Source organism: Fulmarus glacialis, unplaced genomic scaffold (assembly GCF_000690835.1).
Source record: "Fulmarus glacialis isolate BGI_N327 unplaced genomic scaffold, ASM69083v1 scaffold26880, whole genome shotgun sequence".
In the NCBI taxonomy this organism is placed as follows: domain Eukaryota; kingdom Metazoa; phylum Chordata; class Aves; order Procellariiformes; family Procellariidae; genus Fulmarus; species Fulmarus glacialis.
The window spans coordinates 1-16,890 of record NW_009186307.1 but is presented as its reverse complement, the minus strand read 5'-3'; the positions used below and the strand labels follow the sequence as shown (position 1 = coordinate 16,890).

The window sequence follows — 16,890 nt, the reverse complement described above, 5'->3', positions numbered from 1 at the left end:
TCAGCAGGCTTTTTTTGGAATGCCTGTAATGAAAATATTGAAGATGCACAGTGAGGTACTTGACATTTCCAGCCTTCAAATATGAAATATACAGTAGAATTTATTAATTGTAAGTATGACTAGACAAAGGCAAAGTAAATTGCTGTCCAAAAACTAAGCTATCTTATTTTACCTTGTTGTCTCAGTAGCAAAACCCAAATAAATTTGGTTTAATTAAAACAAATCTTACAGAAAACCAGCATAACAATGAGGATTAAACAAAAAACCAGAAGACAGAGAAGTTGATTTTCAGGGTTGGTTCATTCCAGTAGTTCAACTATTGAAAAATGTGTTTTAATTTCACTTTGAAAATACGTGAACTGAGTTTCCAGCTTTTTACAAGCTTTATATTCTTGTTATACTTTTCTCTACGAAACAATACTTTTCCCCCACCTGTGAAGTAACTGCCCACATTTAATCACCTCATCTCTCTGTTTTGTGCCTGATAAGCTCCCCATTTTGAGCTCTTTTAAGATAAAATATTTAATTCAGCATTTCCACTGATTTTTTTGGCCCCATCTCTAAAGTTCCAAAAGCTGGACCAGCACCATAAACAGTATCAAACTCACCAATAACAAATACACATCATCTCCCAGTCACAAAGTCAACTCTGTAAGCCTCAAAGGGGTGTAAATAGTTCTGCTGCATCATTTTCCTACTGTCATCCAACTCCCTTCCAGGGCCAGTGCTTTCCAGACTATTAGTGTCTTTCACAGTTGGTTCCAGATTCATAACTTGGCATTTGGCTGTATTAAGGATGCAGTTGATCTGATTGCTACAGTTCACTAAATGTTCATCACAGTTACTGCCTACTGTTGTTTCTCATTGCATTAATCTTTGGATTTCCAGTTTATTTTCAAATAATTGATGAGCAGCTAAATGGTACCAGTCCTACTTTCTCTCCAGGAACGCATTCCAACTCTATCCATCCCATAGAAACACCACAAGCTTACTGCTTTTGGTGTGCCATGAATTAAATTTTTATTATTCCAGACTCTTGCAGCTCACTGTCTCATCTGCCTGTAGAACAGCACATGCCTACGCTGAGGCCTGTCAGGCTTAAACAGCATGAGCAAGGGGAAGGTGCATCTCTCAGTCTATTCTCCCTGCACAGAATAAGACAATTTAAAGGTCATGGGTGCTTTAGCTTAGTGCAAGCAACTACGCACTATGCACGGGAGCCAGTAATAGCACCTCTGAGTACTTGCACGCTCTTACTTGGTTCATTTAATATTGGACAGATTTTCACCAAAGAGAGAGAACAGCATGATATAGCTGTTAATATATGCTAATTGTACAAGTGTGTCCAGTAGTCAGATTAAAGCAGAATGTTTACAAACAACTCAATGTGCTGCTGAAAGAAAAACCCAAACAAAAACTAACAAGCCTGATTGTGTTTACCCAGAATAAATGATTACAATGATAGGAGTAGTGTCCAAAAAAAAAAAAAAGCCCAAGTATTCAGATCCAGAGAGATTTTCTTAAGAAAAAACATTCAGTTTTGGATTATTTGGCTCTTGTGTGATAAAGGATTTCTGGGAAATACAAGCAGAGGTGAAGCCTAAGCCTTTCATAAACTGCCTACAAGGGCAAGCAACAGGATTATTACCTGTATTTCATGAAAACTAAGAGGAATTCCCAAGAAGCTCAGCAGTCTTGCTGTGAGGGGAAAATCATCATCCTCTGCCAAGCTCCTTTTCCCTTGTTTCAGTCTCCCTTCTCCCTTAGCCAGTCTTAACCGCATATCCACATAGGTCTGTATTCAAAGAACTGTTTTGTGCCAAAAATGACAACATCTTAGCTACAAGAGTGAGCATTTAATGTTAATAAAATTATGAGACGGAAGATTCTACAGGTTTTAAAGTACTTAGAAGCAGTGAAATATTTAAATATGAGCATTGATACATTTTCTTAGTGCTTGACAAAATAATGTCAACTACTGGGATCCCCAGTTACTGTCAGTTGCTACTGAACACTAAAATTTACCAGTTATTTGAAAGAAAGAGATTGTGATTATATGCAGTTATGTTTTTTGGCACAGTAAGAGGAAAAAAATACAATTTAGTTAACCACTGTCCTTCATACATCAGTGTTTAATAAATAATGGTCTTCAGAAGTAATAAGCAATTAACTTTACCTATATTCTGAACTGAAATATGGCCAAACCACAGATTGCCCAAGATCGATATCACAATACTGCCTTTGGCCTTGCATTTATAGAGAGAAGTGTTAGTATATAAAATATAAGCATAGTGAGCATCCATTGCTTTCCGTTTAGGCTTACATATTTGGCACGCAACACAATCGCCACTTCATCACAACATAAATTCGGAAGAAACCAAGAAGTGTTGCCTATGGTCTTTTTAGCTTAAAACTTTAATTACTTAGCACGTGAAATGAATTATGATTAAAATCATGCAGATATTCAGATTACAAAACAAAATACTTCAAATACAATTGCACGTTTAAAATTTACTCAAATATCTACTTTGAGGTAAAAATATAAGATTAATCAAATATACTGAGCAATTATAAGCTTAGCATAAATAAATAAGTATTGATATTTTCAGAATAAAATAATCAGTGAAAACAGCATTTTTAACACATATACTGCTACAAGAGATACAGCCCATTTACCCTCCTTCAGAGTGTGATCCACTTATCTGATATAAAGCCACAAATACTATAAAACTGCATATTACTAAAGCACAGCAGCCAGTTTATCCACAACATAAGATTCCTACCTGCATACTGCAGTGTAGGGCCAAGTTATTTGAAAAAATATATAATTTCAAAGATTAAGGGGTTTAATTATACAGCTTCCAAACAAGTATAGCGAAAGCTGCACAACCAAATCCCCACTGAATACTACAAAATGCCTTTGGCCAAAATTCCAAATATAAAGGCCTGAAATTCAGGTCAAAAATACATGACCAATTAACGTGTCTACTTTTGTGCATGCAAGTGACAGCATAAACAAGTTCTGTGTTTGTGCACCTTGGTGTTTTCTGTTTGGGGTTATTTAAGTAACTGTTCATGTGAAGAATCATGTAGCTGCACAGGGTTCAATGCATATTCAGGTTCAAAGTGTCCACAGGCCTACTCTCATGAATGTAAATCACAGCATTTCTCCAGATGACAGTGGTCTCTCCTGTTCCTCTAACTTCAAGAAGAAAAAAATTCATACTTATTTTCACCACAAGCAGAACAACTAGAGTACAAATGAGAACAATCTATTATAGTCTGCAATGGCTGAGGTTTGCATCTCCTGAACTGATTCACTCATACGAGCAACAATACAGGGTAAATTACATAAAAACTAGAATATAAATATTATACTGCACCATGAAACACTACAAACAGAATATACAAACATTATGTTAGGGCATTAATTATCTGTCAACCTATTAAACAGAACACCTTAATATTAATACAGCTTGGAAGATAAACATAACCTACAGGCTAAGTTTTCAAATGGCTGTTTGTCAATGCAGCATAAAACATTTCCATAGTGCAAATCTTACCAACTGTATGAAAGATTCTGTCCCCTTCAGAAAAACGCTTCTCCCCCCCCCCCCCCACTTAGAATAATGAAGAGTCATAAAGTCGTATCTCATTTCACATTTAGTACAAGATGTGGTTTGAAACATACTAACATGGGGAAGTTTAATTTTAACACTGAAAAAAGGTTGAACAATGTTGAGAAATTAAAATAAAAAAGTCGGATATGCTATAGCTGGAAGACATGAAACCCAAAAATATGATCCGTGAAAGTGCGGGAATAAAAAGACACTGATCTTTCCTTTTTTTCATCTGTTGGAAACATATTGTATGACAATACAGCACGCTCCCTATATTGTACCAACAACTGTAAGATTACTTTAATTGCTGAAGAATCACAGTGTTAAGAATATCTGCTTCTTGTAGTGTCAGGCTTTCATCTGTTAGCTCTTTATTTGGAAAGGTAGTCACAAGAACAAAATCAGTTGTTGCAAATGCTGGACGGGACTGGATAATGAAATCTCGAATATCCTTAATCCTGTGGAAAGGATATGGACATGAAAACCATGCATGATTCCATTTTGACATAAATCTCTGAACGTTAAGATGATCAGAGAACAGAAAACCTTCCAACAGACTAAACCATTTAATATGTCCTATTGATTTTACATTTCCATTTGATCCAGATGACTAATGGTTGTAGCCTAGAATTTTTTGCTTCTTGCATACAAAACCTGAAAAATTAAAATGAATGTTGCTTGTTTTCTCAAATAACAGAACTAAAATTTGTAACATAGAAGTATATTGCAAACTGATACTTAGCATAGAAAGTCAAGTAATTTCCACACCAGCTGTCAAAAATTTCAGTATTAATTAGTATATTCCAAAAAGGCTAAATTATTCATGGAAGGAGCAATCTTAAAATATATGGTGACAGTGATGAGAAACCAGAGAGGAATTATTAATAGCAAGAGGTTTCCCCTACTTTCACTTGGCACTGAATTTCTGAACAACAGTTCATAAAACAATCACATCAACAGTAGAGCAAGAACAATTTAGTTTTGTAAGACATGGATGAAAAATAAGTAAGATTTTAGAGAAAAAACTGAAATTTGAGATTTCTCACCTAAGACAGTAAGCTGAGAACAAATCTTTGAAGATCTATCCTAACTAATAAGTAGATAGATTTACTGTAGTCTTCAAGGCTTATAACACAAGCAGTGCACTTTAGTAGCTGATTTTGATCATACATATGGCAAGGATAACTAAAGAGATCCATATCCAAGAGAAAGTTAATAATGATTAAAATAAGCTTCTGTCAACACACCCTTGGTTACAGATGTTACTGGGAAGTTTACCACTTCTATTCTTTCATGCAGGCAAAAGAAAACACATCATGGCTACAGAGGCTCCCAATGAGCCCTACTGTTTATCTAAGTCACTTCTCCAGCAGGTGCTGTGAAGAAAGGATCCGAACTATCAGGTCTGCTAAAACATGGGAACTTATTGCTCCATATTGGCATCTCAGCTAAAATTGCCTCATTGTGGTCTGTGTATGTTGTCAGGTGAAGAAAGCTGCACATTGGCTCTGCCCTTATTCTGAGCCAGAAGGAAAAAAAGGAAACAGGTGAACTCTCCATGTAACAATATTAACATGGAATTGGGTCCATGCTAAGACCATCTCCAAGGCAGGATTCAAGCTCAGTTTCAGCTGTGTTCTAACACAGTGGTGCAGATTTCAGACCAGGGCTGGCTTGAACCCTGCTTGCTGTGAAGCATGAGTGGAACTACTGCCCAAATCTCTGCTCTCTGCCCCAAGTTCTCTCAGCCATGCAGTGCAAAGTAGAGCTTTGCAGAACCTTGCACTAACACAACCTCTTAGGCAAATAAATGGGGTCGGCCAACACCATTTGTGGCAATGCCCCAACAATGTCAATAAAACTGATGGCAAGCTCTAATCAGCAAACTAACAGATCTAAAAAACCCACCAAGTTCACACGCTGCCAGTTCCTAGGAGATGACCATCCAAACCAAAGGTTGGTTCTCAGTATTATGTCCAGCCTACATGCCAGAATTACAAATGAGTATGTTATGTCCATATACCTTTCTGCATATGGGCTGTAGTCTACACTTACAACCCATGTCATGTTTAGTCATAGTCTTAAGTATGACAAGGTAGAAAGCTGGAGCTCTTGATTATGGGCCAAAGCATTTCTCTGCCTGTAGTGTGGACTATATTCCAATTCAGACTATACTCCAAAACACCTTGCAATAAAGTGCCTTCACAGGTCATCTGAGTCAGCCACAGGCTCCTCCCAAGAACGGCCCAGGGCTGGGATGAATACATAGCGAGGTTGTCCAGATTTCAGTTGCCCTGAGAACAGTTATGGCTCGTACCATGTCCTTACAAATCACAGGACATAACTGGTCATAAAACTTTGCGACTTCGCAGTTATCAAATATCTTGTGTTTCCAATTACAGAATTTTGCTTTGATAGTCAATTTATCGGTACATCTATGTTATGAAAATGACACAGAGCTGTAACATTCCAGTGGAGCTGTATTATTCCCCTTTTTGCTGTCTTGCTGATATTCATTTAATGACAAAACACAAACTTATTGAAATAGTTATGGTTACCTGCATTGATGCAGAATCAATTTACCTGTGTGTTTGATTAAATCTTTGTATTAATCGGCTTCCATCTGCTAATCTAATTTGAATTTTAGTTGCTGGCATGGAATCATCAATCAGAACAGGTGCATTAAGAATGGATTTCTCCTCCTCCTCTGGGGATGAAGGCGTGCTGACTATTTCAGGTGTAAGGCTAAAGGATTGGAAAAAATAAACCAGATGTTATTAATGGTGTCAAACCAGAACTGAATAATGTTTCAGTTGTCTTTTTCATTGAATGACTACCATGTATAGCTAGTACCAATGAGCAATGAAAATCCTCTCAAAGTTATCCGAAGTAAGTATAAATACAGCTTTTTAAATAGAGATGCAAATAATGCTTTTGTAGTTTCTTGTCAATGATTGCAGTATTTCATATTTATTTTTCTTATAACTGTGCATATCATTACATTTGCATGATTTTAAATAGGTAATCAAGTACAAACAAAACCGTCGTTGTTTATGCTTACAGAGCATGAAATGATACTAAGATTTATATATTGTACCTCATGGACTGTATTAAAAAATAATCATGCACCATGCATTAAACTGACCCAAACTGCTTTAGTCATTGCTTTCAGGAGCACTACTTTATGATTCCGGGCATCCCCCACCCTTTTAGAGCACAAATGATACTGACAGGTAATTGATATCACCACATAGTAAGCTCGGAATTTTTTACATTTAGTATAAAAGTAATATAAATCAGACTGGAGATAACCATTTGGCTACTCCCACCTATTTTCTTTAATCATCTGAGCAAGTGCTCAAGTGAAGAAGTTATTACATACAATTGTTCCCTATGTCACTCCTACCAGAGCTTACCACTTTCTTAGTTTTCCTGAGCACATTTCCTCATTTTTAAAGGGATGAAATATAGATTGGAAATAGCTAAGAATCATTTATTGAATTAAATTACTTGCAGAAGCACACCAGTAATACCTTTTTTTTGGCAACCAAACATATTACATGAATAAACACAACCATGAACAGAAACCTAGAATTATTTACAACTCAACAGCTAATATCAAGTCAGCTGGAAAAGATGCTATAAAGCCTACAATTGTTACGTGAAAAAGCTGATGATTGGCAGAGTTGAGGTCACATTACTGTTCACTCTTACTGACTGACTTAAGCTGAACAGAGATTATGCACTTTTGGACAAAGTAGTCTGAAATGTTCAGTCACAGGAATGACTTTTGGCACATTATGTATCAGTTCAATTGAATTATACACATTAGAGCTTTAACAGCATCAGCCTACTCTTGCACCAGGACAGCAAATGGAACAGAACCAGGTATAAGCTTTTCTAAATCATTAAATTTCAGATTTTTTACCACATTTATGAATTTTATACTGTAGTTGGAGATGACACTAGAATTGGAGGAAGTGGGGGCTCCAGTCAGAGGTTAAAAGTTGAGTCCCTCCTCTCCCCCAATCCAGGCTTTGCAGTTTTATTTCATCTAGGGCAGCATGTACAATTTCTCTCGTTGGTTGTTTTTCAAAAAACAGCTCCTACTATAGATTTTTTGCAGCATCATTTTTAATCAAATCCTAGTAAAAGCTGAGAGATTTTGATACAACTTATTGCTCATTTATTTTGGATCAAATTAAAAAAAAAACAATCAAATTATTTCTCTCTCTTAAAGCTAATGGACTTGCCTTGTGTAACTTATAATAAGTGACTGTTTACAAGGTTATATTTCAGGACAGTATTTCCGCTGCTTCATTTCAGAAAAAATAGCTGAGTTGCCCCCATACAAAAATACTTTCCATCTGCATTAAGTCAAGCATCAGCCATATTGTTGCAATAGCATCTCCTATTCCCTTTGTGATGATCCCAGCAGTGAAAGACAACATGTACTGCAGCTAAGCCAGAGCAGAGTATGTCCTTACTGGCCAGTATCATGTTATGACTAAGTTCTGCCTGTTCCTCACTAAATAGGGAACAATTATTTGGGTCTGTTTCCTCTATCCAGACAGAGATTTTTCTCATGAAGTTTGTACAGTGCTACCTTTCAGCTTCCTTTGCTCCTGTTTTAAACACAGACGAAGTTAAAAAAAATTACAGGCAAAATTATATGCAAGAACAGGCAGAGAAATCTCATAGTCACAACAAAGCGCAAAGTATCTAGCAAATCTATGAGCTAGATTTGCTAGCTCATAGGACTAAGGACATAGGACTAAGACTTAACTTTTTTTAAGATTATATGTAAACTTCATAGAATCATAGAATCGTTTAGGTTTGAAAAGGCCTTTAAGATCAACGAGTCCAACCATTAACCTAGCACTGCTAAGTCCACCACTAAACCATGTCCCTTTTAAATACCTCCAGGGATGGTAACTGAACCACTTCCCTGGGCAGCCTGTTCCAAGGTCTGACAACCCTTTAAGTGAAGAAATTTTTTGCTAATATCCAATCTAAACCTCCCCTGGCGCAACTTGAGGCCATTTCCTCTTGTCCTATCGCTTGTTACTTGGGAGAAGAGACCGACAGCCACGTTACTACAATCTCCTTTCATGTAGTTGTATAGAGCGATAAGGTCCCCCCAAGCCTCCTTTTCTCCAGGCTAAACAACCCCAGTTCCCTCAGCCGCTCCTCATAAGACTTGTGCTCTAGACCCTTCACCAGCTTCGTTGCCCTTCTTTGGATGTGCTCCAACACCTCCATGTTTTTTCTTGTAGTGAGGGGCCCAAAACTGAACGCAGTATTCGAGGTGTGATTCCTGGTGACTGTGAAATCAGGGCTGAGACTAGTGCCACAGAATAATTTCATATTGCTTTTATCATCTGATTAGCTTCTCCAGCAGTCTCCTAATTGATTAAATCCACTTTTGAAATGGTGTATGAACACACAACAGAAAACCTAGTGGTTTTTTACCTTCCAAGTTTTTGCCCTTCTCCACTGAAAGCTTTGAATCGCAGTCTAGGCTTCACATATTCCTGTTCTTGGTGGTCTTCCATATCCAAATTAACCTGGCCACCATGAACAAGTCGCTGCAGTTCCACAGGAATTTCCCTTAATTACAAAAATAAAAGTTTCCCAATTACATTCTGAATTGCAATACAAAATTACACGAAAACCTTACACAGTACAGTATGAGTAGACACTATTAATATGTTTACTTTAAAGGTCATACTCTCTTAAATGATAAGTTGGGCGAGTTTTGTTTTATGAATTGATTTCATCCCAAAATAATAGATAAAATGAAAAACTAAAAGGAAGAAAAAAATCAGTGATCTGACAGCCAAAACCTAGAATGCGCTATCAAAACATGTGAAACAAACAGCTGTCTGTAGCAAGTAGCATTCAGAGTTAAACCACCAGAAGGAACCAAAGTGTTCCAAATTTTCAAATGTCCTATGCATCTGATGACAAATACAGAACATATTTTATGGGTGCAGGCAGAGAAGAAGCCTGAAGCTTTTAATAATTACAAACATGTGGAGAAAGCATTTTTCTTCACTTCATTTGAAAGACATACCTCAAAAAAGTTGCCATTTTAACTTACCCTCTTTTAACAGACTCAAGAAACTGAGCATTTGTTGGGTCTGAATAGGATCTCAACTCGCCATCATCTAAACTGAAGCCATTCCTCCATAGTTTCAGCAAAATTTGAACCTATGAAGCAAAAATGGTGAAATAAAAAAAAGTGAAGCTAGACAAATAAGGTATTTCAGTTTCATACAGATTAGTTATAGAATTTTTGATCTATACTTAATGGATTTTGTAGCAGACCACAAACAAAATGCAAAAGACAAAAGAAGAACAGAACACTCCACTGTATCTATCATTCTTGGAATCCTTTAGAAAAGCAAATAATAGTTATAGACTACTATCTACTTCAAGATCACTTTTACACTTGGGGAAAAAGAATCTCTTAATTTGCTACCCATGACATAACAGATGATATACAGTGACTGTGTAGTGATCTTCACAGTGTTCCAACTACTTTTAAAAGCAGTAAACATTTCTTGTTGATAAATTAAGAAATAAATCCATAAAATTACAGATTACTGCTGATACATCAGCTATAGCGAAAACTATTCTTCCCTCAAATTATTACATGCTGAGTTCCATTTAGTTCAAATGCTGGGAATCCTGGAAACCAGCCTCCATCACTCCCTTCTTATGTTGCTGCATGCCTGTACCTCCAGCCAGAGCCTTTCACCTTCAGAGCCTGCACCTCTCTTCCCTGCAACTAATGCCTTGCAGTCCAGCACATCTAGGCTTCCGTAGCCAGTAAAACTGACCTTCCCTTACAGAACTATCCCTGTCCCCCGTTACGGTAACTCCACTGCAACAGGCTTCCGGCTCAGTACACCCGGACATGACGTAGAGGGTAGAAGGATTACTTAAGAGAGTAGAAGGCAGCAGCTCCTTGTGTGACCTGACAGCCTGAACCACACCTTTTGGCTTGACATTTCTTGGGTTTGTTTCTAGATAAGCTTAACATTTGCTCTAGCCATTCACATAAATGGCAAAGTGTAGAGAACTTTATTTTTTTCCCCATCCTCTCCCTCAATTCCTGCCTTTTAAGTGAGAGGAGAGAAAGGGCAGACAATTTTCCAAAGGCCTCTAACCTGCTGCTTCACCATTCCTGGAATACATACATACATGTTCCAGTTTGAGACTGGCTACTTTGCAAGTCACAAGAAGAAACAGTTCCTAACCTAAGAAGATTAAAATATTAGCACAGCTAAGAGAATGTAGAACAACAGCAGGAGGAAAGTAACCGAAAGGAACGTTTGCTAAGAATTTCAAAGTAATTTTCATCAGAAAATTCCAAAATGGAGGCCTGAGGCATATCCAATGAACAACTGTCCTCTGAGGACACTTTCACTTTAACAATTTCTACTTAACACATATCTAATATTTAGATATTAGTTTTTTCCTCAGAGACATAGTTACAGTAATACTGGCATTTCAAGCTGTGAACATGATTAAACAGACATCTGTTGGAGATTCTGTTTCCTGCTATTCAGAATTTTACTTACATCTTGATTTTCTCCATATATGTATTCAGAGTGCTTTTGTGATGAGTCACCCAATCTATATCCACCACCAGAAAATGACTGGAAAAAAAATACATAGAAAAGCTTATTGAAATAAGTATCTGAAACAGTTTATTAAAATTCTTACCTAGGTGCAAATAAAAGCATCAGCAAGCTTGCTTCTGTGATAAAAAGCAAATACACTGTTCTAACTTGTATATTTTCTAAGTGGAAAATTATACTAACCATAATCAGCCTAAGCAGGTTTTATGTGATGCATTTCAGTTTCTAATCTGTACACTTTTTCAAACATTAGTAATTTAACAGATAAGAGATTTTCATTGCAACTGCAGTTGTGGGTTTTTTTAAAATCAATTTTAATTAAAAGTAAAGCAAATTATTCCAGTTCAGGTTGATTTCTAATGATTTCCCCTGAAGTTGTGTGGTTCCTCCCCACTTTATTTTCTAGAGCAAGCTATCTGAGCACAGATAATACACAACTGTGTTGATCAAATCCTCTGCTATTCGCAAACCACAAAAAGGCGTATTTGCTCTCATGTGGTTAGATGAGTTTCAGAGATACTAATGTAAATAGAGATCGAAATATCTTTTAACTTTTACCTTAGCTTTACTGAAATCACCAGATGCTCTTGAGGCTTCATCTAACGGGACAGCCCCATGTTCTTTTGCTTCCTTGAAGAGTTCAGCAACAATTTTGCTCGGATTATTAGAAGCCCCAGAAATCTGTAATCCTCTATATTCTGAGTCACCTGAATAAAATCTTTAGAATAGTAATGTTCATAAGCAACAATGCTTTAAATGACAAGCATAATTTTCCTCTTCCCATCAAAAGAAAAAAATTAACGAACAAAGAGCCAAATTTGGCACAAAACCTTTCCACTCTGAATGTTCCACTTGGTTCTGACCTTCCCAGCAATCCAAGCAGCACTACTCCAAACACATTTCACTAACAAAACTACCAAGGTGCCTTCTGGAAAGACCCCAGAGGTCAGGGGACAAGGCCATATGTTTAAGTGAATGCAGTCCTGATGCAGCCGTGGCTTTATACACCTCATCTTCTGTGGATGCTGCCTCCTCCCAGAAAGACCAATTTCCTCAGGGGTGTCCTGTGCATGGGACTGTGCCTGGGCTGGTCAGAATACAGATTCACAACTAACACTGCCTTGGCAGAACAAGCGTAAAACTGTCGTTGGAAAACCTGAACAGTGCCACAAATTGATCTTTTAATTTAAAGATCTAGTATAATTCCATTCCTGCCAGTATCAGAAATGGAAAGTTTTTAATAAATATAATTAACCTTTCAAGGCATTTTAAAATCTGCAGAAACTGCTGTGAAAGCTAATTTGTGTTCTTTTTCTTCAACACAGCCCCATTTCTAGCTCCTGAAGATCAAAGGTTAAACTACAAATAATTCTGTTCAAAACAGTATCTGATTATGAAGATCAAGATATTACTTGAAGATTACCTTGAGGAAGGCGCTATAAATCTCTAAATACCAATGGAATAGATTCTGTAAAAAAACTTGTATATAAATACAAAACTTGGCAAACCTGAGAGTGTTTTGTCGTTGATTACAAGACACATTAATAACTAATAAAATAAATGCCTTCTACTTTCCTTAACTTTTTCACTTAACCACTTGGGGCAAGGCAAATCAATTAATCCACGTGAAACTGTCTCTCAGGCCAATGACTTCAAAATGCTGTTGATTCCGCCATATTTTACAATTACCCAAGGGGGTATGAAGGTGCTGTACATTCATACTGCTTTTATGATGTCACATAACTGGCAATCCCTTAGTATCATCTCTCCTTTGTACATAAATCTGTATTTTTATCCCAATTGCCATTTATGTGGAAAATCTTTAATTATTAGATTTAAGAGAATAATAGTGGTAAGGAGATGAAACAAGAATTCTCATCAGAATGTGTATTCAAGAAAGAAAGGAAGTACTCAAATATGTGAGTAATGGATACACAGAACAATTCAGGATATTTGAGAAAAGGCAAAAAAGCTTTTGAGTCCAAGTGTAAGTTACAACCTTTACATCCATACAGTCACATGTTAAGGCGTCTACAAGTCCTAGATCATTACAGCCTGATTCTGCTAAATATAGTTGTACTACAGCAGCGCACAGCTAACACTTACTCTAATGTCACATAGCATCTCTGTAGTTACTAGCTCTATGCAGGGTAGACTTGGCTCACATGTATTTTGAAAAACGGGGGGGAGCAAAGTGTAAATGTCACAAAAAACCCCAATTACTTTCACAACTGTTAAATGATTTTTTTTGTTTTAAAAATACCTTTGGTTTTCTTTGTCATCGCTCATGCTTCTCTCTGGTTTTCTCAACCTTCTAAGAGAATCAATTTTAAGACTGCCAAGAGAATAAAAGAAAAAGTTTGAAGATGACTGGTACATACACTTCACTAAGTACTTCATATTTAACTTCTGAAACTGCTTATTTTTCAAAAACTAAGGATATCAAGTTGTTGGGTTTTTTTTGTTCTCACCATACTTTTTTTCGCCCAAGTACATAGCCATGAATGCTTCTCAGTGAATAAGCAGGAAAGGGCACATGTATGGCAGAGTCATTTTGCAATAACAGTTGGATAGATGATCGCTGTAGGTCCGTTCCAACTGAACTATTCTATTCTAGCATAGGTTATGCAGAATTCTGCTTTACGCCACTGGTGGTCCCACAGATAACACAGGTAATATGGAAGCTCAACAGCCGTTTCAGAATCCAGCTTACCAGAATTAATTACACTTCAAAATCTTTCAACATTTTAGCTGGTTTTGTCAAGAGGTAAGTTGCCTAGTGAAGTCAGCATTGGCTTTCTTTGATGTCCTGGAGTCCCTGCCTATAAGGATCCTAGAAACTAAAAAGTAGTAGTTCTCACTTCTATTTCACACAATTTTAAAAATGCGTTAAATGGCAACATTGCAAAGACTTTCAGAAGTCGATTAAAATGCAGAATCAGATTCTGTTTTATGATAGGGACAGATCAAGAAGCTACCACAGGACAAACTAGGGTTGTCAGCTTGCAAAATGCCAGGAAAAGCTGTACAGATATATGCACTTATCCTGTAGTACTTGATGATAAAATTCATTAATTCAAGATGTATATGAGGTAGCCAACTACCAGAGGATAAGAACATACATACAATCTGCTATATGAGTAATGGCAGATCACTAGTTCAGATTTATGCAATTTGTCTGATTACCTTTGAAATCAAAGTGCAGCAGAGCAGGCCATTGCTTTTTTAAGTATCAGTGTTGATAAAAAAATGTAATTCTATATCCCAGTGAAGGATCTGCTTCTTATTACTTTCTCAGAAAAAAAAAGTCTTGTATGGACTTAGGTCACGGGCACTAGAAACACTTTAATCTCTTCTGTTTTCTTCCTTTGTTGCATTGTAGGTTTTGTGGAGCTTGTATTTTTGTGCCAACAGTCTTAAGTTTCTTAAAGGAGCTTACACAACATGACAGCATATACAATATGACATTTGTTCCAGCAGGGCCCAGAGACATTCTTCTATACCTGTAATTGTGGAAGGCAAGCCGAGCAGATGACTTCAAGAGCAGCACTATGTTTCCTTGCAATTAATACGCTGCTCATCTGAGAGCAAACTGAAGTCTACTAAAAAAAATTCTCATTTTGGATACCATGCAAATAGCAGTCATCTTGTCTTTCTCAGACAGATTCCAGTATGATTGCCAACAAAAAGCAAGTGTTTGCCAACAGGTATCACACTGAAGTATTTGAGGTACTGTATTGCAGCTTTTCCTTCAATTGGAGTGGGAAGTTGTAACTTCATGATATGTATTGGTAAATGGAGCTGTTTGCTTTATTTGTTTATAAGCTCTGTTCTATGTAGTTGATTAGTCAACTTATGTGGTTTTACCAAAACAAACAAAAACCTCACCAAAAAACCTATTATTTTCCAAGTGTCACATATTGTGCTAAACTCCCTCTTCCTGAAGATCTGCATTTGCAGATGCACTTGAAGCATGGCTCTGATGACTAAGAACTTTTCTGCTGCTTAACCTCCTTTAAAACAGAGATCCATACTGGCAGCAGCAATTGAAAGACAAGCCAAATGCAAGACTTGTTATGGCATCACTGACAGTAGTGATTTAAAGACTTCTTTAAAACCATTTAAATAAAAATTAATTAAAAACTGGCAAGATTTCTTTATAAAAAATTTAAAACTACGTTGAATCTTCAAATGCTATGTGAACCGCAAACATTGCAGGCCAGCAAAACTTGGATTTATACATAAATACATGTCTTGCCTTCCATCTGCCAAAACCAAACAAATTCATTAAGAAGCCCTTCTTAATTCTCTCACCCCCATGAGCCTACTAATGAACCGAATAAAATTTTTTCAAATGAATATTTGTATTTTCAGGTTAGTTACTTAAATAGTACTGACCTAAGTATAACACTGAAAGCAGCTTACTTGCCAAGTTTCACACAAACTACTGATTTGCTGAATTTTGAAGAAGCAAAGAACTGCAGTATTTTTTTGATACAGCAAATTTCCATATCTGTGTAAGCAAAGAGCAACACTGCATTTCCCTTACAGCATCTTAATCTTATCTTAGCTGAAGTGGGTTAAAGTGTTTTGGAATACCATATAGCACAAAGGATCCTAAATAAATACAATTTAAAAAGCATTCTGAGAAGACGCAGACTATGCATTATTACAGGGATTCACAATGCTGGATTATGATCTGTTCTAGTTTGCTTTTTATACAAGGAGGACATCAAGTAAGTATGACAAAGTTTTGTGAGCTAATACAGTACCTATTCAACACATTTCTGAAGTACCATGTTGGTTTTGGCTGGGATAGAGTTAATTTTCTTCATAGGAGCTAGTATGGGGCTATGTTTTGGATTTGTGCTGGAAACAGTGTTGATAACACAGGGATGTTTTCGTTACTGCTGAGCAGTGCTTACACAGAGTCAAGGCCTTTTCTGCTCCTCACCCCACCCCACCAGCGAGGAGGCCGGGGGTGCACAAGAAGCTGGGAGGGGACACAGCTGGGACAGCTGACCCCAACTGACCAAAGGGATATTCCATACCATATGATGTCATGCTCAGCGTATAAAGCTGGGGGAAGACGGAGGAAGGGGGGGAAGTTCAGAGTGATGGCGTTCACCTTCCCAAGTAACCGTTACGTCTGATGGAGCCCTGCTTTCCTGGAGATGGCTGAACACCTGCCTGCCGATGGAAAGTAGCGAATGAATTCCTTGTTTTGCTTTGCTGGCGCACATTGTCTGGCTTTTGCTTTGCCTATTAAAATGTCTTTATCTCAACAAGTTTTTCCCTTTTCCCCTTCCGATTCTCTCCCCCATCCCACTGGGGGGGAGTGAGCGAGCGGCTGTGTGGGGCTTAGTTGCCCGTTGGGGTTAAACCATGACAAGCACAAAGCATGTCTTACCTCTGTGATATTTTCGTGTTACTGATCTTTGTAGTTGCTGGTTTGTCAGGACACAAAGACTGCCTTTTAGCTTCATCTTCATATAACTCTGCCAAGGCCAACTGTAGGAAAACAGAACCCTTTTTAGAGGTCTTGTAACTCTAGAAGTACATATGGAATAGACGTAAGACAAAAATTAATGCAAAAATTTGCAGACGACACCAAGTTGGGC

General features: G+C 37.3%; 1 protein-coding gene across 1 annotated transcript; it reads right to left on the bottom strand.

The window, feature by feature from the left end:
- Positions 1 to 3,780: 3,780 nt before the first annotated feature.
- On the bottom strand, positions 3,781 to 16,819 carry UBXN2B (UBX domain protein 2B; the record flags this gene model as incomplete). The annotated part of the gene is made up of 8 exons (XM_009587525.1): positions 3,781 to 4,078; positions 6,204 to 6,365; positions 9,093 to 9,230; positions 9,724 to 9,833; positions 11,210 to 11,287; positions 11,828 to 11,987; positions 13,533 to 13,604; positions 16,680 to 16,819. Coding segments are annotated over 8 exons (1,023 nt in total), but the record flags the coding sequence as incomplete, so codon positions are not given.
- Between the last annotated feature and the right edge of the window lie 71 nt (positions 16,820 to 16,890).